Source organism: Cololabis saira, chromosome 1 (assembly GCF_033807715.1).
Source record: "Cololabis saira isolate AMF1-May2022 chromosome 1, fColSai1.1, whole genome shotgun sequence".
Classification (NCBI taxonomy): domain Eukaryota; kingdom Metazoa; phylum Chordata; class Actinopteri; order Beloniformes; family Belonidae; genus Cololabis; species Cololabis saira.
This window is the reverse complement of record NC_084587.1, coordinates 53,478,280-53,505,974: the sequence shown is the minus strand read 5'-3', so window position 1 is coordinate 53,505,974 and position 27,695 is coordinate 53,478,280. Positions and strand designations below refer to the sequence as shown.

At 41.8% G+C, this 27,695-nt stretch overlaps 8 protein-coding genes across 8 annotated transcripts; 6 read left to right on the top strand and 2 right to left on the bottom strand.

The window, feature by feature from the left end:
- Positions 1–238: 238 nt before the first annotated feature.
- On the top strand, positions 239–638 carry LOC133448347 (histone H2A-like). Its single transcript, XM_061726777.1, has one exon. The coding sequence runs from the start codon at positions 239–241 to the stop codon at positions 623–625; it is 387 nt and encodes a 128-aa protein (XP_061582761.1). The 3' UTR covers positions 626–638.
- Positions 639–1,633: 995 nt separating this feature from the next.
- LOC133448570 (histone H4-like) lies at positions 1,634–1,952 on the top strand. Its single transcript, XM_061727232.1, is given in 2 exon segments — positions 1,634–1,762; positions 1,764–1,952. Coding segments are annotated over 2 exon segments (312 nt in total). The 5' UTR covers positions 1,634–1,639.
- Positions 1,953–4,851: 2,899 nt separating this feature from the next.
- On the top strand, positions 4,852–5,226 carry LOC133448475 (histone H2B-like). The gene has a single exon (XM_061727041.1). It carries the CDS (start codon positions 4,852–4,854, stop codon positions 5,224–5,226), a length of 375 nt encoding a protein of 124 aa, XP_061583025.1.
- Positions 5,227–11,112: 5,886 nt separating this feature from the next.
- Positions 11,113–26,335, top strand: LOC133447918 (histone H1-like). Its single transcript, XM_061726511.1, has 2 exons — positions 11,113–11,637; positions 26,216–26,335. Exons 1-2 carry the CDS (start codon positions 11,113–11,115, stop codon positions 26,324–26,326), a joined length of 636 nt encoding a protein of 211 aa, XP_061582495.1. The 3' UTR covers positions 26,327–26,335.
- On the top strand, positions 14,315–14,696 carry LOC133448467 (histone H2B-like). Its single transcript, XM_061727029.1, has one exon. It carries the CDS (start codon positions 14,322–14,324, stop codon positions 14,694–14,696), a length of 375 nt encoding a protein of 124 aa, XP_061583013.1. The 5' UTR covers positions 14,315–14,321.
- LOC133448318 (histone H2A-like) lies at positions 17,337–17,794 on the top strand. Its single transcript, XM_061726724.1, has one exon. The coding sequence runs from the start codon at positions 17,355–17,357 to the stop codon at positions 17,739–17,741; it is 387 nt and encodes a 128-aa protein (XP_061582708.1). The 5' UTR covers positions 17,337–17,354; the 3' UTR covers positions 17,742–17,794.
- LOC133448381 (histone H2B-like) lies at positions 20,983–21,361 on the bottom strand. The gene has a single exon (XM_061726841.1). The coding sequence runs from the start codon at positions 21,355–21,357 to the stop codon at positions 20,983–20,985; it is 375 nt and encodes a 124-aa protein (XP_061582825.1). The 5' UTR covers positions 21,358–21,361.
- LOC133448550 (histone H4) lies at positions 22,629–22,998 on the bottom strand. Its single transcript, XM_061727192.1, has one exon. It carries the CDS (start codon positions 22,989–22,991, stop codon positions 22,680–22,682), a length of 312 nt encoding a protein of 103 aa, XP_061583176.1. The 5' UTR covers positions 22,992–22,998; the 3' UTR covers positions 22,629–22,679.
- Positions 26,336–27,695: the final 1,360 nt, after the last annotated feature.

The window sequence follows — 27,695 nt, the reverse complement described above, 5'->3', positions numbered from 1 at the left end:
GTATGCACCTGAAAGTTGTTTGCGATCCGCCAATAAACTGAGAGAAGAAGAAGAAGAAGAAGAAGAAGAAGAAGAAGAAGAAGAAGAAGAAGAAGAGCCCCGCCCCCTGCTGCTCTGCCGTCTCTCGTTCCTGGTTGGTGCGGCAGGACTCGTCCCGCGCTCTCCGGTATTTAAGGAGGTTTTCCGCTGCTGGAGACACAGTTTCTCTTGACACCAGTTCCAGACAGACTTAATCAACATGAGCGGCCGCGGAAAGACCGGAGGGAAAGCCAGAGCGAAGGCCAAGACCCGCTCCTCCCGTGCAGGACTGCAGTTCCCAGTGGGTCGTGTCCACAGACTGCTGCGTAAAGGCAACTACGCTCAGCGCGTCGGTGCCGGCGCCCCCGTCTACCTGGCGGCTGTGCTGGAGTATCTGACCGCTGAGATCCTGGAGCTGGCTGGAAACGCTGCCCGCGACAACAAGAAGACCCGCATCATCCCCCGTCACCTGCAGCTGGCTGTCCGCAACGACGAGGAGCTCAACAAGCTGCTGGGGGGGGTCACCATCGCTCAGGGCGGCGTGCTGCCCAACATCCAGGCGGTGCTGCTGCCCAAGAAGACCGAGAAGGCCGCCAAGGCCAAGTAAAGCTGCTGCTGAAGAAACCCCGGAACACAACGGCTCTTTTAAGAGCCACACACTCTTCTGAGAGACACGATTACCAGATAACAATTACTATGGGATTTTGTGCTTTTGTTCTTACATGTAAGTCGCTTTGGATAAAAGCGTCTGCTAAATGACAGTATAAAACCACTAAAGATTAATCCACTAATACAACGACACAAACTAAAGCACAAAAGGTTGTATGGAGCAGTAACATCTGCTGTTACTGGAAACTAAACTGTCTCAAGAAACGACCAATAAACACGTCTAGATAGGTGCTCTGTAATAATCAATAACTATTCCGGAGGTTATTAAATATCAGCTGACTTCAAACAGGAAATAAAACTACAGAAAATATTGTAAATATATAAAGGAAAATGGGTAAATGGAAATGAACATACGAAAGTTTGTATAAGTATATACTTCAATCCTACTCCCTTTCGAATATGCTGGTGGATCTGCGAGGTCTGCCTTGTCTTTTGTTTACAGACACGTATGTATGTGTGTGTATATGTGTATATATATATATATATATATATATATATATATATTTATATATATATGTGTATGTGTATATGTATGTATGTGTGTGTATGTATATATATATATATATATATATATATATATATATATTTGTACTTTATTTTTTTTACTTTTTAATATAGTTCTTTTTTAATTTGCATATTCGTATAATATGTAAGTTCACTGGTGTCGCTTCGGGAACTTAGATGTGACCTGTTAAATCCAAAAATCAAATGTCTGTTAATCTAATGTGGAAATAACCAACTGCTCTTGAAATAGGAATTTATGAAAGGAAATTATAAAATATTACCAACAGGTTTTCAGTAGGTGGCGCTAAAACACTGAAATAACTAATAGGCAATAAATCAGTGAAAAGGAGACGGCACGCCCCTGTCTTCTAACACGTCCTCCGAAAGCATATATAAGCAACAGTTGGTGACTGTTGGCCACATTCATCAGTAGAATCTACCAGCAAACATGAGCGGACGAGGAAAAGGAGGAAAGGGTCTCGGTAAAGGAGGCGCTAAGCGTCACCGTAAAGTCCTCCGTGACAACATCCAGGGAATCACCAAACCCGCCATCCGCCGTCTGGCTCGCCGCGGGGGGGGTGAAGCGTATCTCCGGTCTGATCTACGAGGAGACCCGCGGTGTGCTGAAGGTCTTCCTGGAGAACGTGATCCGTGATGCCGTCACCTACACCGAGCACGCAAAGAGGAAGACGGTGACCGCCATGGATGTGGTGTACGCGCTCAAGAGACAGGGACGCACCCTGTACGGATTCGGGGGTTAAACCAACTAAACACCAAACAACGGTCCTTTTCAGGGCCACCCACCTGATCTTGGAGCATATTACCGACAATTATACACAACTTTAGATAAATGTATTGACTTAAATTCTACTCCAGGAAGTATATCAATAACCAGGACTTTGTGTATGTCAGACGTGATCACGTATTCCTATGAATCACTAAGGCCGCGTTCAGACTGCAGGCAAATATCCGATTTTTAGCCCATCCAGATTGAAACTGGATGACTCTTTTTAAGTCTGAACAGTCCCAAACCGCATGAGATCCGATTTTTGCAAACCAGATCGAAACCACCTCCGGGAGGTAGTTTCATATCCGATCGTTATCGCATTTGGGCAGATGCGTGTCAGTCTGAACAGCTCCAAACACTCAGATCGGATATGACTGTCCCAGACGCTCCAAACCACCCGCCCATTTCCAGTTGTGGAGCTACTCATCCTTTCACAGAGAGCATGTACAATCTCTGATGTCACGTCAAAAACTATTATTTGTAGTTTAAGTGTTGCAAATTCACATTACAAATCATGTTTTAATAGCAGAAAAAAAGACTGCATTTCCACGTAGGTGCGGGTCGCCGCGTAACCTACGCCGTAGGTCTGCGTTGGTGTAACGCGGAACCATAAATCAGCCTGCAGCCCCGCTCTGTAACCTCTCCTCCTAGGAGGAGAGGTTATGGAGCTGTGCTGCCAGTTGCTGGTTCGTTTTGTTAACTCTGAGCTTTGTTGGTTGGTTTGTTAGTTTGCTGGTGGTTTTGTTCTGAACACCTTTTCTCTGTTTCTCATTTTGCTGGGACGCCGGGTCCCTCCGCCGAGACACAACTTTTGCGGTATGCGTTCATTGTTATGTCTAAAAATGATGCGCAGTGCCGACCCAATCAGAAACGGTACAGATATTTTGGGATTTTTTTATATATAAAAAAAAATACATGACTTCACACAATACACGCCCTGGGTGACGCCTCCGCTCCGACGTCGTTGCTACGGCAACCCGTCAGATCAGTCAATGATGTGGCCCAGTCTGAACAGAGCCAGATGCGATTTGGACACTTGCTAAAAACAGTGTGGACAGTCAGCCCTGAAAATCGGATATGAGAAGGAATCAGATATTAATCAGATTTGCCTGCAGTCTGAACGCGGCCTAAGGCATGTAGACAGAAAAGCATCCAACTGGGTTCATTATCGAACTGAGTCTTTACACCTACTGATTAAATTAAAGCAATATATGACTGACAAGAGTTGTAACTCTTCTGTGGCTCCATGTGAGTTTACCTACTTTTATCTGCTTGTTGACAAAACGGTTCATAATGTGGAGATGCTACAGTGTTTTAAAAGTTGCGTTTTCCACTGCAGGTGGTTTTAACCTTTGTCTGGTGTTAGCTTTCTGTTACCATCTCCGATGTTAACGGGTCGGTTTTGACCCGTGTTTTAAATTATCTCTAAAATACACTAAAAGCAATTATCCATCATCCAATTTGTTTCTCATCTCTTGGTTACATTGTTAGGCTTCCTTATCCATGAACATATTGGTTTTAATATTTTTGGTGTGGGAACTCTGGGCCTTTTTTTGTCAGTTTAACCCTTAATTTCAATTTTAAAAACTGGTAAAATGAGCCTCAAGAGAATCATATGAATAAATAAAAGCTTGTTACAGAGAGGTATTAGAACACATATCTTAGATACATTTGTTTAATTAATTTTTTCATTTTAATATTATTAACTATAGTAACATCTATGGTGTTATGGGTAATTTCGACCCATTTACTTAAAAGGTAACAATTTCAACCAGAGCATTTTATAATTTAGTGAAAAAAAAATGTTGGATATTATTTTGTTGAAATAAAGGTTCCTGACAAAGTCAAAAAGCCTTGATGAAACGCATTTTTGTGGTAGTTTTACGAATTTAAAACCTGAGAACGGGTCGGTGGCGACCCTAACAACAGACGAAGGTTAAACGGCTGTATTCACTTAAATGTAATAAAGGACAGTTAAACTGTCTTTTTTTGCTACTCATTGAGCCTGGTCATATTAACGAGCTCTGCACTTCAAATAACTCTTAAACTCCACTGATTAATTTCGCCACTTTTTCACAACCTTCGGAAAACAATCTCACAATACAAAGATTGTATTTAAAGATGTATTTGCTAAACAAACGGCGCCTTTCGGCAGTTTCCCGCTCTTCTTTCTCTCTACTGAGAGACGCCCACCAGTTTAAATGAAGACAAACTCCATCTATAAAAAACACAAAAAACACTACATTTTATATGTGAGTTGGACAAATGCAACATTACTGACTTACGGTCCACTTATGTTAAATGCAGAACAATCGTTTGCTATAGATTGTTTCTAGACCCTTTACATATTAAGATAAACCGACCAAAGGACAAGTAAAGTTAGATTCAAGAGCTGTGAAGCTTCATCCAGAGTTCATGGTTTGAAAATGTAAGATGGACAGCCATAGTTGGATTCGGCTGACTGGAGTTGTTGTAAATGTTGTGTGTAATTGTGAATGTGCATTTTTACACCTCAAATGTTTTCAGTTTTGACTTCTTGTAGGTGAGACAGAGGACACAAAAGGAACTCTGTGGTTCAAACACCACAAACAATCTTTTCCATTGTTTCACAGCTTTCAGAAAACAATCTCATAATGTTGCATTTCATAGATTTAGATGGTAAAGAGTAAACAAAGAGGGTTTCGACAGTTTCCCGCTCTTCTTTCTCTCCACTGAGAGCCGCCCACCAGTTTAAATGAAGACAAACTCAATCTGTGACGTCAGAGCCACTGGACCAATCACAGACGGGAGACTGCGCTGTAATTTTTGCATGTGGAGGGAATGAAAGCAGCCTCTCTGACCGAAACAGTTCATTCGTTTCTGGAGAAGGAACCATGCCTGAACCCGCCAAGTCCGCGCCCAAGAAGGGCTCCAAGAAAGCCGTGACCAAGACCGCCGGGAAAGGCGGCAAGAAGAGGAGAAAGAGCAGGAAGGAGAGCTACGCCATCTACGTGTACAAGGTGCTGAAGCAGGTCCACCCCGACACCGGCATCTCCTCCAAGGCCATGGGCATCATGAACTCGTTCGTCAACGACATCTTTGAGCGTATCGGCTCCGAAGCGTCTCGTCTGGCCCACTACAACAAACGCTCCACCATCACCTCCAGGGAGATCCAGACCGCCGTGCGCCTCCTGCTGCCCGGGGAGCTGGCCAAGCACGCCGTGTCCGAGGGAACCAAGGCCGTCACCAAGTACACCAGCTCCAAGTAGACACAGACCCAATACAAAACAACGGCTCTTTTCAGAGCCACACACCCAATCTGGAGAGCATAAAACTTCCTTCAGCTATTTAAGATAAATAGTGAATAATCAGTAGTCTGGGTTTAAGAATCAACTTTAAGATTATAAATCCACAAAGGTTAATGTGTGACTGAATCATATATTCATCCAGTATTGTTAAAGCACATCAAATACCTTCTGACATAGTTTGCTGTATTATTTTAAAGAATTGTAGCAACAGTAATTTTTTTAAATTTTTTTTAATTAAAATGGTTTATTTGTTGAACATCAGTGTTGAGTACTATGTATTTTAAGTTACTTATAATGGCGCTTTTGCACTAGTATTACTTCAGCTCGGTTCTACCCGTTTTGCGCTTTCGCACTAGGGCTGAGACGAGTAGAGCCGCTCCAAGTCGATACTTTTTTCTGTAACCATTTCTGCGAGGTTCTATACTATAGCGTGCTGAGCAGGGACTATTTCTGACGTCACCACCTCCTCGCCACCGATTGGTCGGGGGGCGGGGCCGTCAGACGTTTGAATCAGGAAGCGGGAGTCAGCGCGAGAGCGACTCGCGGCTCGCAGCGATTTTATTATAAAGCGCAAAACGTCTGTTTGGTGATCCAACTCTGAGGTGCAGATGTTCATAAACCTGGTGGCTGTCGAGAAAAAATAAAAAAAGCGATGTAGACGGGCTGTTTTTTTCTCAGCCGCTCCCGGCTCCAGCTGATTTCTGATCAGCGCCGACATGAACAAAGCGGTTGCGCAATCGAGTACGTCACAGCAGCTTCACCACAACCTGCCCACTTCTCCCCTGGCAGTGCGAAAACACACGTGTGGAGCCGTGTAAAGCCGCGCTGAGCCGATACTACTGGGAAAGTGCCAAAAATGTCTCATCTCCAATGACCGCTTGACTAAACTGTTTGCAAGGTTGGACTTTGTTCCCTCTGAGTCTAATTTAAATGTGTGTTTAGGACATACCTGTCAAATCCTTTGGCCGGGAAACTATTGTATTTTACCCCTCTTTCCCACCATCCTCCCGTATTAGTAATTTCCCTGTTTTATAATATAATTGTTAAAAAGCATACCTGTGCCTCTCCTAACTGAATTGTAACGGGCCTCGTGAGAACTGTCACTTGCTGTAGTTTGGTTAGTGGTAACAACGGGAACAAACTCTGAACAACAACTCAGAGATGGATGGATGTAACGAGAGAAGGCTAGTGCTAAAAATAGGATACCAAATTTACTTCCCTAAAGAGGAGCAAGATGGGGCAGAGAGTTAAAAAAAAAGCCACATGAGTTAAAATGACAAATGTAAATGTTTCACTTGAAGACAATCAATGTGTATATTAATTGAACATCCATCCATTATCTATACCCGCTTAATTGAAAATATTTAAAATAAATAAATGTGCTTTAATTCCCTTTTGTATTTTCATTTAGGCTCTATTATAGGTGCAGGAGCCATTTCTATGTGGGCAGGGCCGGACTGGGAAACTTTTTCAGGCCAGGAGTCAGTCATGTAACAGGCCACCTTTGCCCTGCCCACACACACACACACAATACACAGCTAACACAGCTAAATTACATTTCCTGCGGATGTGGTGTGTGAGGGGAATCAATGTTTTTAAAAAAACTGTATACTACTGATATATCAGGAGTTGGATAGTGTTTTTTTTTTTTTATTAAACTGACAATGAACAGTGTATGCTTGGTGTGATACCCAAGTGTATATGCACAATTGTTGTATTGGTTTTAGTTGAGTTTAGTTTTAGTCATTTAAAAGGCCTGTTTCAGTTGTATTTTGTGTTCAAACTATAGTAGAAACAGTTACTGCGTTACGCCACCAGGGGGCATTAAGAAGCGCTGAATAGCCTTGGGCGTTGTGCAAAGTGATATCCGTCCACCGATGAGACTTTATTCAACCTTCGGATGCACAACATGGGTCAAAAATGAGTCCTGTGCCAGACACATGAGTCTTTTTTTAACAGCTAAAATAAATACAGGGATTAAATCTGAGCAGCACCTTCTAAATCAGGACCAGTCATTTGTACAGGGAAGTAAACATTTATTTCCAGATACTTACCAGTCTGCAAAATGTTCTTATACTTAATCTGGACCTGTTGCCAAATCCTGTCTGTTCCAGTCATGTTCTTACTGTAATATTGATAAAATGTGTCACCAAAAAAAAACAACAGATTAATCATCTGTCAGATTTACACATTACATTATAGACTTCCACCAAAGAAGGTTAACAACTTTAAAGTTGTTAATCTGAGCAAATGTCTGGTAGATCCATGAATGATATGATTGTAACTTAAGAGTAGTGGTTAGAAAATGTGTGTTTTAGGCTATTTAGGCGTTCAGACGTTGTTGCTCCTTTATAACAGCAACAGTGTTTCTTTTCTTTATTAGTTTGTGATTTATTTCTTCATAACCCTCCATCAAAAGATGTTGCTCATTTGGTGTGAAGCAATTTATCTGTTGTAAAATCAGTGAATTCGTGATCGATCTCATGAAGAAATCTGTAGATGCGCATTTACCTGATTTACTGGCACCTGGCTGAACAAAGCCGCGCCTGCTGAGCTGGTTTGGTCTTTGTGAAATGGATGAATCCAGGATGAACTGATGGCGAGATGTGAAGCCTGGATTTATCTTTTATCCTGGATTTCTGAATCCTACTTTAGTGAAACAGCGCTCTGGTTTCTCCCAGAGTGCTGTCACCCACGGCTTTGTCATCATGCAGAATGCTGCGCTGTGAAGCGTCTGAAACGTCTCCAGCTGTCACCAAACAGTGTGGAAAATGTGTGAAGAAACTTGATGTAGAGATACAAAAGCTGTGTTGGTTCATGAAGTAAGAAGTAAGAACAAAAAATGAAGAGTATTTATGCTCAATAAAATCCAGACATTTACTGCATAAATGGAATAATGAAAGGTATATCAAACACTCAGCCATACATAAAATAACAATAAAATAACAAGTGGATATGGGTCATTTTTGACCCATATTGTGCATTAGAAAGGTAGTGACTCAAAAAAGGGATTTTATTCAAAAATAAAGATATTTCATGGTTAGAAACAAGTGAATTGAGGTATAGCTTGAAGCAGTGGTGTAGTCTATGTGATACGCAGGTTTACGCCGTTTACCCACTAGAAAATGTCCATGGTTTGCGTTTACCCAGTGGTCCGTGACGGTACTGCAGGTGGTCAGTGGAAAAGAAAAATTTAATATAAAATCATTTCTGTTTACGTTCATTGCAAAATGTCCCAGTTCAAATCAGTAGGAGGGTAAGCAGTTGTGTTTCGTGCTATTTTGTTCAGTTTAAACAATACAGAACAGCTCGGAAAAGAAACTGCTTATGAGCCACAGATAAGTAATAATGTAGTAAATACAGTTAATTTAGGTAAAAAGGTAAATATATGTAGATAAAGGTTTTATTTAAACTTTATCCAGAACACAGAATATGCTAGCCATCAGAGCAACACAGATACATTTTCAGCCAAAATAAAAAGCTCCAGAGTATTTAAGAGTTCAAAAGTGATCTCACTGATAGCCCTTAAAGTTTAAAGTCCTGTTTTCCTCACCGTGTTTAGGCCTTTGTGTCGTTACCTTCTCTTCAGCTTGCTGTCCAGCCGACTGATGGGTCAGCTGTTTTGTTTGCTTCAGAGTGTGAAAAAGTATGGATATTTTATCTTTTTGAACCTTACTTTGTTCAGGTGAAGTTTATTTGTTAAATATTTGGTTTTGTCTGGTTTGAAGCCAATTTAAGGTGTTTTCTTGTTCATTTAAAATATGTTCATTGTTACTACTACTGATGAGCCTAAGTTATTATTATTGTTCATTCATTGATTGTTACAAGTATTGTGATGCATACAATAAATTAACAAAAAAATAGGTATTTTTTATTTATTTATTTTTTATTTTTTTATTCATATGCACAATGATAACATAGTAATTATTTTAACATACAAGGACAAATAATTGTGCAGGAGAGGAAAAGAAGCCAGAGGGGCTTATAAAAAATCCTCCCCCTCAATAAAAAATCACAAAAACAAATCAATCAATAGAAAAAGAATAGAAAGGAAAAAAGAAAAGGTAAAAGAAACAAAGAAAAACACAATAAACACAAACAAAAAATATCCATAAAATGGCAAATTTCATTTCAATTAGAATAGCCTATTAATTTAGCCTAGATAAGAGATTCCCCACCAAGCTGGTCCTAAACATTTTTAAGGATAATGCAAACTTAAGAGAGCGATCTAAAGAGTTCCAGAGTTGCCGGCCATGAAATTTGATAAAGGATTTGTGACTGCAGGTAAAAGACAAAGAGGTAAATGAAAGTTCTTCCACCTCTAACTGAATAAGAGTGAATATCTGATGATAACAGAAAAAAATGATGGAAAGTGCCTGGAATGTCTTGTTTGAAATGAATGAACTTAAACATAAACTGGCATGTTTAAAACATATTAATAGAAAACATTGATAATAATTTAAATCAGCTAAATAAGGGTGCAGAAGGTGCTTGATGAGTAGAATATGAAATCATTCTCAAAAATCTTTTCTGAATTAAAAATAATTGGTTAAGGTACGAAGAATAAGAATTGCCCCAAACAATGTTGCAATATGTCAAGTATGGATAAATTAGACTATAATATAATATCATGAGACAGGACTGATTAACTAAGAAAGAAACTCTTCTAATAATACCATAGGACTTCATCATTTTTTTGCATACATACTCAATATGTTTTCCCCAGGACAATCTTTCATCCACTAGTAAACCAAGAAATTTTACACATGAAACTTGTTGGGTTTCAATATTATTAATTTGGAGCTTTAAATCCTGCTCAGGAAAAAATTTGTTTTTGTTTCTAAAAAGAATATAATTTAAAAATGTATATTCAAGGAAAGCTTGTTCGTCTGGTATGACTTTATTAATCACCAAATGGAAATGTTTATTCAGAGGTTTGTCATTACATGAACAAAAAAAGCTTTGAATCTGAATCCCATTCACTAAAGCTCAGCCTACAGTATAAATGTTAAAGACCAGTTATATCAACATGTTAGGAGGCAGCATCAGAAACAAGAGGTGGGGATGGTGCTTATGAGGTGTTGGACGGGTGGGATGGATGAGTTTGGACACTATACCCACTACAAAAAAGTAGACTACACCACTGCCTTGAAGACAGAATTATGAAATTAATTTATTGCAAAGATATAGAAAAAAAAAAATCATCCGGGTCACTTTTGACCCATGTTGTATATCCAACGGTTAATGTCAGAGGCCAGGATACAGCCACATCACCAATGTGTGCTCTGTGGAGAACAGAGTTGCACTGATTGTCAACATTATTCCTGCTGAAGACCAAAGGGAAAGACACGAGCCTCCACCTGCACCAGTGTGTTTGCTGCTCACACTTTATCTCAGCTTTATAAAGAAATAAACACCAACACGGGATTGTTCTTACTTCACATCTGGGGACGTACATTTGGTCATTGGGAAAAAGCCTTTTTTAAGTGCCCTTACGTATTTCACGACATTTTAAAACAAAAATAAGAGAGGAAATGTGTCGAGCAGCGCGGCCACTCGGGGACGTCTGAAGTCTCCCGGGACAAACCGCAGAGACATCCGAGCTGGACATGAGCTGGACCCCCGGAGACACGAGTCCGCCGTCCTCTCTGTTCACGGCGGCGTCTCACGCGGCTCCAGCACTCAGTTTTCCTCCTTTATCGACGAGGAGAAAACACAAGCGGAGCCGTCCGTCCGCCATGACGGAGCGGCGCTGCGGGTTGAGTCTCCACGGTTCTCATGGTGTGTTTAAGTTCCGTCGGAGCTCCGGCTTCTCATCATTAGCAGTGACTCTCGCAGCAGCTCGACATGGCAGAAGTAGCTCCAGCTCCGGCTCCGGCCAAAGCCGCCAAGAAGAAGGTGTCCAAGCCGAAGAAGGCCGGCCCCAGCGCGGCAGAGCTCATCGTGAAGGCCGTGGCCGCGTCCAAGGAGTGCAGCGGCGTGTCCGCCGCCGCCGTCAAGAAAGCTCTGGCCGCCGGAGGATACGACGTGGACAAGAACAAAGCCCGCGTCAACACCGCCATCAAGAGCCTGGTGACCAAGGGGACCCTGGTCCAGACCAAGGGGACCGGGGCCTCCGGCTCCTTCAAGATCAGCAAGAACACTGACACGAAGGCCAAAGCTCCCGTGAAGAAAGCAGCTCCTAAAGCCAAGAAGCCCGCCGCCAAGAAACCCGCAGCAGCGAAGAAGGCGAAGAGCGCAGCAGCCAAGAAACCAGCAGCGGCCAAGAAGAGCCCCAAGAAGGTGAAGAAGCCCGCAGCGCTCAAGAAGACGGCCAAGAGCCCCAAGAAGGTCGCCAAGAGCCCCAAGAAGGTCGCCAAGAGCCCCAAGAAGGTGCTGAAGAAGGCCCCCAAAGCCAACAAGTCCCCCGCCAAGAAGGTGGCCAAGCCCAAAGCCAAGAAGGCAGCACCCAAGAAGAAGTGAAGCATCACTGCTGGACAAAATCAAAAAGGCTCTTTTAAGAGCCACCACTTCATCCTGAGAGTTGTTTTCCTATCAGCTTGTTTTTTCAACAATAAATTGAACAATTACCCTCATTTATCAAATGTACATTCAAGGGAACAGTACTATATTTTATTTTACACAAAAGTAAAGTGACAGTTTCAAAGAATTTACAAGAACCAGGTTCTTTCTCTTTTATTTGTAACTTACTTTTTGATCCACTATACATTTCACAGTATCTTAATCAATAATTCACTCATAGACTTCAGCATTTCTTAATGTGCCTTATTTTACTAATGTAATTACATTCAAGCCGCCTGGATTTATTTTGATTTTATGGCTGTAGAATTGTCAAATGTGCAAAGAATCAGTGCTCCTGCCCATTCCTTTCCCAAGATAACTGCAACTTTCAATATCTGGCAGTTATTCAATATCACTGTGTGTTATAACTGTTTAACAGATAAGGACACTTTTTGCAGTATCTAGTATTTTAAGAGCCACCACATCTTCCTTAAAAGGCAAATTGTGTCAAATAAGAAATATTGTTTTCTTATAAGAAAATATTGTGGTACTCATGCAACTGCAAATTTGTTATTGATTACATTGTTATAAGTTCAAGTCAGTTATGTATCCTGTCAGTTGTCATTTGGTATGCAACGCTGATATTTCCTCAAATTTAGTCACGAATATTATGAAAGTAAAATATAAATGTATGTTTGTATTTTAAAATGTATAAAATAACCCTATTTTATTTGTGAAATGGACCCTCGTTCAGTCGAAACAACAAAACACGAGTTTTCTACCAGTTGTTTTTCAGTAGGGGGCGCTAACACACAAACTACTCACCAACAACCGTTTACACCACGCGAAGAAGAGCAGGCCCGCCCCTGTTCTCTAACACGTCCTCAGAAAAGAGCTATAAGCAGCATTCAGTAGACTCGAGACACTTTGAACCAGCAATTCTACCAGCAAACATGAGCGGACGAGGAAAAGGAGGAAAGGGTCTCGGCAAAGGAGGCGCTAAGCGTCACCGTAAAGTCCTCCGTGACAACATCCAGGGAATCACCAAACCCGCCATCCGCCGTCTGGCTCGCCGCGGGGGGGTGAAGCGTATCTCCGGTCTGATCTACGAGGAGACCCGCGGTGTGCTGAAGGTCTTCCTGGAGAACGTGATCCGTGATGCCGTCACCTACACCGAGCACGCAAAGAGGAAGACGGTGACCGCCATGGATGTGGTGTACGCGCTCAAGAGACAGGGACGCACCCTGTACGGATTCGGGGGTTAAACCATCAAACCCTTTCTACCAAACAACGGCCCTTTTCAGGGCCACCAACCTGATCTTGGAGCAAATTACCGACATTTATACGCACACATTGCAAATGACCGCATATTTCCCGAATCTCTTATTTTGAAATCGAACGGCTAATGTAAGCGTTTATCTATATATTTATCTATATGTTCGTGTTCAGTCTATCGTCAACTGTCACCCGCAACCCACTGCTGAATGAAGTGCTAGTTTGCTCCCTTGGAAAGTGGAGCGAGGTATGAAATTCAGTAACATTTCAGTTATTGCAATGTATACAATATTTGCAATGTTTTTGTGTTTGAATTGATTAATACAAACTAGCAACTTGACAATTTAACGTAAATACTTGCTTTATTGTAGCCCATTGCATTTATGTGGGCATATTGTTAATTACTTTTTTTAGCACGTAATTGATGTATCTTGTATTATATGCATTTTGTCTTATTTGTATCATACTTTTAGTTTCATGGTGCTGGAAGAGTGACAAATAAATCAGATGGTTTTTGAGACTTCTCTGGTTCCAGGTGATGCTACGCATGATTTTGTGTAAATGTCTTGATAATAATTAATAATAATTATAATAATAATTAATTAATTATTCGATGCAGGAAATAATAACCTGGACAACAATTTCTATGTCAGATGTGATCATCTACCTCTACATCTTAAATCATAAATAGACATTGAGCATGCAACTGGATTCAATTTTCAAACTTAGTCTTTGCATCTATTTAAATTAAAGCGATACACAACTGACAAGAGTTGTGACGCTTCTGTTGGTCCACGAAAGTTTACCTACTTTTATCCGCTTGTTTACAAAGATTCATGATGTGGAGTTGCTACAGTGTTTTAAATGTTGCGTTTTCCACTGCAGGTGGTTTTAAACGGCTGTATTCAGTTAAATGTAATACAGGACAGTTAAATAATTAAACTGTCCTTTTTTGCTGCTCGTTGACCCTGGTCAGATTAAAGAGCTCTGCACTACATTCATTCGCTACTTTTTCACAACCTTCTGAAGACAATCTCACAATACAAATATGGTATTTATAGATGTATTTGCCAAATAAACGGCGCCTGTCGGTAGTTTCCCGCTCTTCTTTCTCTCCACTGAGAGCCGCCCACCGGTTTAAATGAAGAGAGACTTCATCTGTGACGTCAGAGACACTGGACCAATCACAGACGGGAGACTGCACTGTTATTTTTGCATGTGGAGGGAATGAAATCAGCCTCTCTGACCGAAGCAGTCCATTCGTTTCTGGAGAAGGAAACATGCCTGAACCCGCCAAGTCCGCGCCCAAGAAGGGCTCCAAGAAAGCCGTGACCAAGACCGCCGGGAAAGGCGGCAAGAAGAGGAGAAAGAGCAGGAAGGAGAGCTACGCCATCTACGTGTACAAGGTGCTGAAGCAGGTCCACCCCGACACCGGCATCTCCTCCAAGGCCATGGGCATCATGAACTCGTTCGTCAACGACATCTTTGAGCGCATCGGCTCCGAAGCGTCTCGTCTGGCTCACTACAACAAACGCTCCACCATCACCTCCAGGGAGATCCAGACCGCCGTGCGCCTCCTGCTGCCCGGGGAGCTGGCCAAGCACGCCGTGTCCGAGGGAACCAAGGCCGTCACCAAGTACACCAGCTCCAAGTAGACACAGACCCAATACAAAACAACGGCTCTTTTAAGAGCCACACACTGAATCTGGAGAGCATAAAACTTCCTTCAGCTATTTAAGATGAATAGTGAATAATCATTAGGCTGGTTTTAAAAATAAACTTAAAAATTATAAATCCACAAAGGTTAATGTGATTACAGGACTCATTTATTCGTTCAGTATTGTTAAAGCACATCAAATACCTTCTGACATGCTTCAGCTGAATGACTAATTAAACAATTGTACCAGACACTACAATTCATTCTTTTTTTTTTTTTTTTTTTTAATAGTAAGATTAAGGTTTATTTGTTGAATATCAGCATTGAGTTGAGTAATGTATAATTTTAAAGGGGACGGCTGAACGGCTCATAGAAGCCACATCACACTGGACGTCTCATCCGGGCGGCTGAACAGACAGTGCAGAATTTGGTTGCTGTACTTCTCTGAGTTGGCAGGGGAGACCACTTTATGTTAAAGCAAGAAAAAACTTCTTTTTCATAATAGGTCTCCTTTAAGTTACTTAAAAATGTCTTTACTCCAATGACTGCTTGACTAAACTGTTTGCGAGGTTGGACTTTGTTCCCTCTGAGTCTAATTTAAATGTGTGTTTAGGACATACCTGTCAAATCTCCCGTTTTGGCCGGGAAACTACTGTATTTTACCCTTTTCCCACCGTCCTCCCGTATTAGTAATTTCCCGTTTTATAATATTTTTAAAAAGCATTCCTGTGCTTCTCCTAACTGAATTGTAACCGGCCTCGTGAGAACTGCCACCTGCTGTAGTTTGGTTCTGGCGAGGTTAGTGGCAACAACTCAGAGATGGATGGATGTAACCAGAGAAGGCTAGTGCCGACAAAGTGAATAAGTTGTTTAAATATCTCTAAAAATGGGATACCAAATTTACTTCCTTAAAGAGGAGCAAGATTGGGCAGAGAGCCACATGAGTTAAAATGACAAATTAAAAATGTAAATGTTTCACTTGAAGACAATCAATGTATATATTAATTGAAAATATTTAAATTAAATAAATGTGCTTTAATTTCTTTTTGTGTTTTCATTTAGGCTTTATTATAGGAATGAGAATGTCCACAGCATTTCAGTGTCAACAAAAGTCGGCCTATCAGGCTATGAGCACATCATTGTAGTTTGTAGATGTTTGACAGGTCGTTATTTTAGATTTCTTATAAACCTGTCTCAAAATGTAACAAACTGGACCTCTGTTGGGATGGAGGGATTGCTGGCAGTGGAAAATGTCCCTTATTTTTAAATCCAAAACTGGACAGGTATGGATTAGGATGTGTAAATACACGCGTGCACACAGACGGCCTCGCGGCGGCGAGACAGCGGCAGCAGCTACTGCCTGACCCGGTTCTGCACAGGGAAAGATTACAGGGCGAGGAGAGGATGGAAGAGCAGCGTTTCCTCCAGACATCGTGCTGGTGGTGTCTCAGCAGGAACACGTCCCCGTGGAAATGATGAGGCCAGTGGATCAGCTGGTTAGCGGCTCCACAGGAAGGAAAGAGTGTGAACTAGAAGTGCATTCTGGGTGCACAAGAAAACAAAGATGTAAGGAGACGATGTAAGTGAGATGTGCCGTCTGGAGACACACACACACACACACACACACACACACACAGACACACACACACACACACACACACACACACAGTACTGCCACCATTTCAAGCCTACATGTTTTGCATCCCTCTTTATTTTGCTGACAGTTTTATTTACAGGCTTTCTGCAAAATGCCACACTTCAACCTGATGACAACTGATATTTTTGCGTCCCCTAGATGTCCTGCTAGCAGATGAAGCTTCAGGACGTTTGGCGCTGGAGTGAACGGATGAAAGACTTCAATGCTTCCTGAAGCTTCACCTGCCCATCACAACCAGCATCTTTGCTGGTACCGTATATATTTGCTGTGTCGTATTGGGTTCAACCAGCAAACACAGAAGCCCCCACATCTCCACATCAGTCTTAGTTTAGTTCTTTCTTTTCATTAAACGCATGTTTATTGATGCATTCATTAAGAAACTACTTATGTCAACATGACCACCTTTTCCCAGTACGTTTCTATTCATTTTATGAAATGTAATTTAAACTTTGGAGGATTTGGCACAGCAAAACAATCTTGTAATCCATTTTTGATTCTTTTCCACTGGACCTGATACAAGGTGGGATGGGAGGAAGTTTCCTTTTACATTTTCAAAAGAGAAAAATGTTTCACAATTTAAAATGTGTGGTTAATATATCTTTATTTACATAGGAGACTGTCAGTTCTGACCTATATAGCCTACACTTCCACATTCAAGATAACCAAGCAGTTATATTAAAAAAACAAAAAAAAAAAAACAGGCTAAATCCACAATTTTTCTTGTCATAGAATGGAAACCAAGCAAGACTCAGATCTTTAGGGGACAGTCAGTGGAGCTACACCTCCGCTGCTCCTGATTGGTGGATTCTGCTCTGCAGCTCAGCCCCGCCCCCATGCCCGCTGTTTATTGGATAGAATCTTTTCAAAACTCCCCCCTCGTTTCTCTCTGTCCTGATTGGTGCGGCAGGACTCGTCCCGCGCTCTCCGGTATTTAAGGAGGTTTTCCGCTGCTGGAGACACAGTTTCTCTTGAAACCAGTTCCAGAAAGACATTATCAACATGAGCGGCCGCGGAAAGACCGGAGGGAAAGCCAGAGCGAAGGCCAAGACCCGCTCCTCCCGTGCAGGACTGCAGTTCCCAGTGGGTCGTGTCCACAGACTGCTGCGTAAAGGCAACTACGCTCAGCGCGTCGGTGCCGGCGCCCCCGTCTACCTGGCGGCTGTGCTGGAGTATCTGACCGCTGAGATCCTGGAGCTGGCTGGAAACGCTGCCCGCGACAACAAGAAGACCCGCATCATCCCCCGTCACCTGCAGCTGGCTGTCCGCAACGACGAGGAGCTCAACAAGCTGCTGGGGGGGGTCACCATCGCTCAGGGCGGCGTGCTGCCCAACATCCAGGCGGTGCTGCTGCCCAAGAAGACCGAGAAGGCCGCCAAGGCCAAGTAAAGCTGCTGCTGAACCCCGAAACACAACGGCTCTTTTAAGAGCCACACACTCCTCTGAGAGACACGATTACCGAGTATTTTAACAATTATTATGTGATTTTGTGCTTGTTCTCTCACATAAGTTGCTTTGGATAAAAGCGTCTGCTAAATGACAGTATAAAACCACTAAAGATCAATCCACTAATACGACACAACTTTAAAGCACAAACTGTTGTATGGAGCAGTAACATCTGCTGTTACTGGAAACTAAACTTCTCAGAAGAAACGACCAATAAATACATCTAGAGATGCGAGATGACTGAGTGCAGATTGTTTAAAAAAAACAAAAAACATTTAAACATTTTGTGTTATAGCACTAACTAGTTCATCGGTTGTCTGCTGGTTGAAATGAGGCTCTGTAATAACTGATTTTCAGAGATAATTAAATATACATATAGCATAAATAGCATGTTTGTGAAATGATTTACTCTCTCTATAAAGGAAAATGTGTTCACTGGTGTTGCTTCAGAAACTTAGAAGTGACCTGTTCAAATCCAAAAGTCTGTCTGTTAATCTAATGTGGAAATACGTAATTGCTCTTTTTGAAATAGTAATTGATAAAAGGATAAAATGATAAAATATATTACTACCGATATTTCAGTAGATGGCGCTAACACACTGAACAACAACATCCATTAAGGCGGAGAAAACCCGTCCCTGTCCTCCAAAAAAGTACACAATCTTTTTTCATTACCAGTATACTATAAATGCTACCCAGCTACTGGGGGTTGGTTTCTAGTGACTGGAGCAAATAAACTAATAACTACAATAGATAAATAAATTAACTAACTTACACAACCGGGACAGAGAGCCAGCAGGGGGCGGGGCTCCGGACTAGGCGGGAGTTTTGAAAAGATTCTATCCAATAAACGGCGCACATTGAGGCGCGAGCTCGCTCCCGGGGCGGGCGGGGCTGCAGAGCAGAATCCACCAATCAGGAGCGGAGGTCTGGACCGCGTCACCGAGTCACACACTTTAAGAGCAGCGAGTCTCGCTTCTCCCAGCATTATTGTCCTGATCCAGAACCAGTCGCCATGGCCAGAACCAAGCAGACCGCTCGTAAGTCCACCGGAGGCAAAGCCCCCAGGAAGCAGCTGGCCACCAAGGCCGCCCGGAAGAGCGCCCCGGCCACCGGCGGAGTGAAGAAGCCTCACCGCTACAGGCCCGGTACCGTGGCTCTGAGGGAGATCCGCCGCTACCAGAAGTCCACGGAGCTGCTGATCCGCAAGCTGCCCTTCCAGCGGCTGGTGAGAGAAATCGCTCAGGACTTCAAGACCGACCTGCGCTTCCAGAGCTCCGCCGTCATGGCCCTGCAGGAGGCCAGCGAGGCTTACCTGGTGGGGCTGTTCGAGGACACCAACCTGTGCGCCATCCACGCCAAGAGGGTCACCATCATGCCCAAAGACATCCAGCTGGCCCGCCGCATCCGCGGGGAGAGAGCTTAGACCGTCTCCCCTCTAACCCACAACGGCTCTTTTAAGAGCCACCAACATCACCACTAAAGAGCTAGTTTTCCTTTTAGTATATAACGTGAAAAATGAACATCTACCTTGGTCTGTCCTGTGTTTATAATTATCAAACGAGGCGTTATCTTTGACGCTTTATTTTAATAAACAGCCACGACATTTTGTCAGCGTACCTCGTGTCCGACTGCCGCGGGGCTACTGCGCATGCTCCTGACTATGGTATGCTGGGAAATGTGGTTTCCATGTCACATTCATACATCACACTACCCATCTCCCTCAGTAAGAACATAACTATAAACACAACCCTTATTTCTTATAGGAAACATCAGTTATACATATACAAGAATAGATTAAAACAGACTGAATAAAGCTGTTGCCTAGTAATGACCGATATAACCGTTGTCACATCTGTTTCTGCAGAAACACTAAAGATACACGTCGTTCTGCAGAATGAGAGTTGCTCTGTCCCCTCTCTAGTTTTACTTTTTTTTGTGATCAAATGTTTTTATTCATATTTCAACATTTTATTATAAACTGTGGCATCCATAATGATGTTAAACATTATACACATATTTTCATCCCCTTCCAAACCCACCCCTTGGACCTCAGCATTAGATGAAAACAATTAAAGAAAAAAGATAAAACAAAAAGACAATAAAACAAAGGCAAAACATAATATCAAAAACTGGACAAGGATAGCTGCAACAAGGTAGTTTATATCAATTTTAAATCCATCTTTCAAGTTTGGCTTTAATTTGATCTGCTGCCATGTGCCAAAATAAAGTATTTTGTTGTTTTGCATTCTGGATTCGGGCTGTAGATAGATAATATCAAATACTAATGGGAGTTGTTTTACTATTTAAGTCTCATGAATATAACTTCTGGTTGAGGTGCTTGCTGTGATGAAGAGAAGTATTTCCACAACAGTTATTTCTCACATATGTTTACCACCGGAAATGCAGATTATAGCTAAGTTTCAGATTGTCTGTAAAGTCTTGTTTGTTTTCGTTCTGATAATTTCTCAGGTCATGCAGCAGTATATGTTAAATGTCCACAGGACAATTAATATATAGAAATCAAATTCTTACTTGGGAAATTAACACCAGCGTTTGTAAGAAATCCCAAAAAGAATGAAACGTTACACTTTATGGTAAAAACATTGGGGTGGAAGTACAGAAAATAAGTGGTGAGAAGATTGAAAATCCATTTGGATTAAATCAAATTGTTTAGTTAACCTGAAAGTAGTAAAGTAATTAAAAAAGGGATAAGATGAAAACGGTTCTATTCATCTTTCAACAATCCACAGCACAATGATGATCATTTAAAGAATGAGGGAAGATGACTGATGAAACTTGAGTCTTTCTCTGACGTTCAGGAGTTTATTAACCTGCTACAATAAACATTGATTTGACCAAACACGCATTGATCAGTTAAATCTTGATTTGATTCTTCAGTCATTTGTGGTAATGTATATCACTAACAAGAATACGGACAAAAGTAAACTATTCAGATTTGGTCTAAATGACATGCTGCTGGTAGGAACTACTTATTTTTGTTTATTATTCTCATTTATTTTAATAGTTTTAGTTTCATTTACTCACACTCTGGTTTTTTGCTCAGTGCTGGGGGATTTACCCCCAAAAAAAAAAAAAAAAAAAAAAAAAAAAGAGGATAAGGAGCTCTCCAGATTGGGTGTGTGGCTCTTAAAAGAGCCGTTGGTTTGTATTGGGTCTTGATCTACTTGGAGCTGGTGTACTTGGTGACGGCCTTGGTTCCCTCGGACACGGCGTGCTTGGCCAGCTCCCCGGGCAGCAGGAGGCGCACGGCGGTCTGGATCTCCCTGGAGGTGATGGTGGAGCGTTTGTTGTAGTGAGCCAGACGAGACGCTTCGGAGGCGATGCGCTCAAAGATGTCGTTGACGAACGAGTTCATGATGCCCATGGCCTTGGAGGAGATGCCGGTGTCGGGGTGGACCTGCTTCAGCACCTTGTACACGTAGATGGCGTAGCTCTCCTTCCTGCTCTTTCTCCTCTTCTTGCCGCCTTTCCCGGCGGTCTTGGTCACGGCTTTCTTGGAGCCCTTCTTGGGCGCGGACTTGGCGGGTTCAGGCATGTTTCCTTCTTCAGAAAAGAATGAACTGCTTCGGTCAGAGAGGCTGATTTCATTCCCTCCACATGCAAAAATAACAGGGCAGTCTCCCGTCTGTGATTGGTCCAGTGGCTCTGACGTCACAGATGGAGTCTCTCTTCATTTAAACTGGTGGGCGTCTCTCAGTGGAGAGAAAGAAGAGCGGGAAACTGCAGAAACCCTCTTTGTTTACTCTTTACCATCTAAATCTATGAAATGCAACATTATGAAATTGTTTTCTGAAAGCTGTGAAACAATGGAAAAGATTGTTTGTAGTGTTTGAACTACAGAGCTCCTTTTGTGTCCTCTGTCTCACCTACAAGAAGAAGTCAAAACTGAAAACATTTGAGGTGTAAATGCACATTCACAATTACACATAACATTTACAACAACTCCAGTCAGCCGAATCCAACTATGGCTGTCCAGCTGATTACATTTTCAAACCATGAACTCTGGATGAAGCTTCACAGCTCTTGAATCTAACTTTACTTGTCCTTTTGTCGGTTTATCTTAATATGTAAAGGGTCTAGAAACAATCTATAGCAAACGATTGTTCTGCATTTAACATAAGTGAGTCAGTAATGTTGCATTTGTCCAACTCACATATAAAATGTAGTGTTTTTTGTGTTTTTTATAGATGGAGTTTGTCTTCATTTAAACTGGTGGGCGTCTCTCAGTAGAGAGAAAGAAGAGCGGGAAACTGCCGAAAGGCGCTGTTTGTTTAGAAAAATACATATTTAAATACAATCTTTGCATTGTGAGATTGTTTTCCGAAGGTTGTATAAAAGTGGCGAAATTAATCTGTGGAGTTTAAGAGTCATTTGAAGTGCAGAGCTCTTTATTCTGACCAGGGTCAACGAGCAGCAAAAAAAGACAGTTTAACTGTCCTTTATTACATTTAAGTGAATACAGCCGTTTAAAACCACCTGCAGTGGAAAACGCAACTTTTAAAACACTGTAGCATCTCCACATTATGAACAGTTTTGTCAACAAGCAGATAAAAGTAGGTAAACTCTCGTGGAGCCACAGAAGAGTTACAACTCTTGTCAGTCATATATTGCTTTAATTTAATCAGTAGGTATAAAGACTCAGTTCGACAATGAACCCAGTTGGATGCTTTTCTGTCTACATGCCTTAGTGATTCATAGGAATACGTGATCATGTCTGACCTGGTTATTGATACATTTCCTGGAGTAAATAATTTAAGTCAATACATTTATCCAAAGTCGTGTATGTATAAATGTCGGTAATTTGCTCTCAGATCAGGTGGTTGGCCCTGAAAAGGGCCTGTTTGGTTGATAGATGGTTTAACCCCCGAATCCGTACAGGGTGCGTCCCTGTCTCTTGAGCGCGTACACCACATCCATGGCGGTCACCGTCTTCCTCTTTGCGTGCTCGGTGTAGGTGACGGCATCACGGATCACGTTCTCCAGGAAGACCTTCAGCACACCGCGGGTCTCCTCGTAGATCAGACCGGAGATACGCTTCACCCCCCCGCGGCGAGCCAGACGGCGGATGGCGGGTTTGGTGATTCCCTGGATGTTGTCACGGAGGACTTTACGGTGACGCTTAGCGCCTCCTTTACCGAGACCCTTTCCTCCTTTTCCTCGTCCGCTCATGTTGAATATGAAGTTAGTCAACAACTGAGCTGGAACTACTTTGACCACGTTATTTAGCTCCTCACTGAGGACGTGTTTGAAGACAGGGGCGGGCCTAATGTTCTTCTACTCATTAAAGGATGCTGATACCAGATCGTTCAGTGTGTTATAGCGCCACCTACTGGGACACAATAGTTAGGAACTTCATGTATTTTTAAATCCTGGTATGGCTGCGTTCAACAAATATAATTTTTGTGTATTTTTTATTATCTGGTACATTTGACGTTTAGAGTGGTCTTTCAAATGAACAAGTAAATGCTTTTTATTAAGTTTCCAGTATTTCATTTCGAAAATCTATATCAATTTCCCATGAAGGAATAATTTATAGGAGGTATCATCAAGCTTTTTTTTTTTTGTCTTCTGGCTCTACTAAGTTAAAACCACCCAGGACTCCCAACCTGAACACCTGCATTTGAAACTGACCAATCATGTGGAATGAACTATGGCAATACAGAAATCATCACACATTACTTGATCAATTGTATTTCTACCATTATTTTTGAGCAGTGTTAAAAGTTGGCCCAAATGTTTGTTATGAAAATAAAATAAAATACCTCTATGGAAACTGAGAGAGTATTTATTTTTTTTTGTTAAGTTTCCGGGCAGCAGATGTATTGATAATCCTCTGGAAACATTGAAAATATTATTCAAAAACCAGCAACGCAGGACAACAGTTGCTCATTTACCATTCAACCAGATTATTGTTTATTATCATTTAACTTTTTAACTGAAACCATGAATTATTTTCTGTTATTTTGTCTGCTTTGCATTGAAGCACAGGTTATATCCACATTTGGATAACATCAAGACAATATGTTCTTCAAAGGTCTATTTTCACAAAAATATCTCCTTACATATTTTCCAAAAATAAACTTATTAAAATCTTTATAAGAAAAGATAAACATTTACTATTCAAATCACATTCTGTCTATCATCAATCATGTCTGCACTTCTCCCTTATACACATGTCTTTGTCTCTCAGCAAGTTCACTTTTGATAACAGAATAAATGTTGTTTGCAGTTAAACTATGTTACATTTACACTATAAAAACACAAACCATTAACTGACTACATTTCTAACATTGTATTAGAAACACACAACTGCTTTGGACGTTGGTCACCTTTTTTTCAACTACAAAAGTCACATACCGTCAGATTTACACACTTAATACACTTTAAGCTTACAGACCACACATCACCGGGGATTCATATTAGCTCATAAACATCTGTAGTCACATAAAAAATAAGTAACTAATCTGGAAACATTGAAAATATTATCAAAAAATCAGTGACGCAGGACAAAAGTTGATCATTCTCCATTCAACTGGATAATGAACCAACGTCGGTTGCGCCAGTAACGAGTCCCAGTGCTGTGCAGCCACTTAAGTGTCCATCTGATGAAAACGCATGTCACTGTTTGCTTCTCTGTAATCGCTTATTATACATTTAGACAGAATAAAATAAAATACAATTTTAATACCAAAAGAGGACTCTTAGAGGAAAGGCAACAAAAGTAATAATACATTAACAAAACACTTATTTTGTGAGTATCACATTTATCTTAAACTAAATTTAAATCTACTGAAACATAATAATTGTGTGTGTACTGATTACATACTCCGGTTATATGATTAAGGTGGAAACCTTTTTCTTAATCAATATACTTTTTTAAATATTTATTTTAAGAGTTAAAGCCAAAGTTGTGTTTGGTTGATGCAGGTGTGGTATGGTTTGGACAATTCTCTATCTGTTATTACGAAGGACTTTGTGGTGACGGTAAGTACCTCATTTACTTCATTATTTCCCTCATCTTACATAGCCACGCAAGTTGTCTTATTTCTGTTAAACAATATTATCTAGGAAGCATTTCCACGTATTTCTGTGTATCCAAAGACAGAGGACTTGTTCTTCTTTTAGCTAACATCGGTAATATTTAATTATTTGGTGTATTGGCAGTACCAACTTAAAAATTGTAAGTAAATGAAATATTTTAAAATGAGCTTCATGTCCAACAGCTCTTTATGTTTTAACTTCAACATCCATAAGTGCAACGATAAGTTCAAGATTTTAAAGTTACAAAAATGAAAACAGAATGAAAATGTTTGTTTTGAAGTATAATATATTTAAAAATAAGTTGCAGAAAACAACTCTGATAATATTGTAGTAATCAGCAGAAACCTGACAGGAAGTCACAAGAGCCTCCTCCATCAGTGTGTTTGCTGCTGCCACATTATCTTCACTTTAACGAAACATTAAGGTCAACTGATGTTTGTTGTTCTTTTTGTTCATCGAACAAACATATGATTCAGCTAGAAATGTGTTTTTCTCGGAAACTTTGTGTATTTTAAAGCCTTTTAGGAGAGAAAGAAGAGGGGGAAGTTGCTGATCGGCCCCGAGCTCCGCGGCGACTCCACGAAGTTTTAAACCCCCACAAACAAACTGCGGAGAACATCGGACTTCCAGAGTATCTGGACACGAAGAGAAACTAGTCCGCTGTCAGCTTCTCCTCTGTAAGCCTGAAACGACGCTCCAACACTGATTTCTGACCCGTTAAAGGACGAGGAGAAAACACAAGTGGGACTCCGCCGACTGCACACGGGAGCGGCGCTGCGGGTTGAGTCTCCACGGTTCTCATGGTGTGTTTAAGTTCCGTCGGAGCTCCGACTTCTCATCATTAGCAGTGACTCTCGCAGCAGCTCGACATGGCAGAAGTAGCTCCAGCTCCGGCTCCGGCCAAAGCCGCCAAGAAGAAGGTTTCCAAGCCGAAGAAGGCCGGCCCCAGCGCGGCAGAGCTCATCGTGAAGGCCGTGGCCGCGTCCAAGGAGCGCAGCGGCGTGTCCGCCGCCGCCGTCAAGAAAGCTCTGGCCGCCGGAGGATACGACGTGGACAAGAACAAAGCCCGCGTCAACACCGCCATCAAGAGCCTGGTGACCAAGGGGACCCTGGTCCAGACCAAGGGGACCGGGGCCTCCGGCTCCTTCAAGATCAGCAAGAACACTGACACGAAGGCCAAAGCTCCCGTGAACAAAGCGGCTCCTAAAGCCAAAAAGCCCGCCGCCAAGAAACCCGCAGCAGCGAAGAAGGCGAAGAGCGCAGCAGCCAAGAAACCAGCAGCGGCCAAGAAGAGCCCCAAGAAGGTGAAGAAGCCCGCAGCGCTCAAGAAGACGGCCAAGAGCCCCAAGAAGGTCGCCAAGAGCCCCAAGAAGGTGCTGAAGAAGGCCCCCAAAGCCAACAAGTCCCCCGCCAAGAAGGTGGCCAAGCCCAAAGCCAAGAAGGCAGCACCCAAGAAGAAGTGAAGCATCACTGCTGGAGGAAATTAAAAAGGCTCTTTTAAGAGCCACCACCTCGTCCTGAGAGTTCTTTTCCTATCTATTTGTTTTTTCAACAATACATTTCACAATCACCCTCAATGTATCAAATGTACATTCAAGGGAACATTACTATATTTTATTTTACACAAAAGTCAAATTACAGTTTCAAAGAATTTACAAGAACCAGGTTTCAACCACTTTCTCTTTTATTTGTAGTTGACTTTTTAATTCACTACATTTCAGAGTATTTTAATCAATAATTCACTCATGGACTTCAGCATTTCTTAATGGTGCTTATTAACAGATAAGGACACATTTTGCAGTATCTAGTATTTTAAGAGCCACTACATCTTCCTTAAAAGGCTAATTCTGTCACATAAGAAATTGTTTTCTTATAAGAAAAAAATTGTGGTACTCATGCAACTGCAAATTTGTTATTCATTACATTTTTATAAGTTCAAGTCAGTTATGTATCCTATCAGTTGTCATTTGGTTTGCAAAGCTGATATTTCATGTTTTTTTCTTGATTACAGTTTAAGTCATCAAATAAACAAATCTAATCTAACTCTCAAACAAGCCTCACACATCATGTAGTGTTATGTCTCGGTAGGCGTTGGGCTCAAGTGCACGACACAGGATGGCAGAGATTTGGTTTAATGCCCGGGAGGGCCTTTATTGCTGTTTGTGGGGGAAAAGGGTTGAGGCCTGGCGGGCTGGATCCAAGGCAGGCTGGGGTGACAGCAGGGTGAAGGAGTGGAGTAGGTGGGTAAGGGGTCAAGCCAGACTGCAGCACAACGGTGAGGGCAAAAACTGTGGAGCAAACAAAAAGGAGGCAGTTATCAAAAAATCACAAAAGGTAGCTTCAGGAGTGTCAACATATAACGAGCAGCTATGTATGCGACAAACACAGACGAGATACTTGCCAGGCCATTCTTAGGGAAGATCTGGCGATGAGTGGCTGGAAAACCGGGGTTTAAGTAGGCAGAGGGATCTGATGAGGAGTGGCTGCAGCTGTGCTGGACCTGGCTGGAAGCTCCTTCCCCAATCACCCACAACTCACATCACCTGCGGCGAAGAGCACGCAGTGCACGAGCTGTGGGGGTGGGGCAGGCTGGTTGTTGTGGAGGGTGAGTGTTAGGTGGAGGTGACACCGTAACAATGTAGTACTACATACAATGTGTTTTCTTTTTGGTTAACCAATTCATTGAGCACTTTGTATCAAATTTAGTCATTTTCTACTGATGAAATATTTTGATAAAAAAAAATAAAAAAAAAATATTTCTAAAACAATTTGTATTTAACCCAAATGTCAGTGTACAAGGAAACCTACTGGATTACTACATGATGTCTGTAG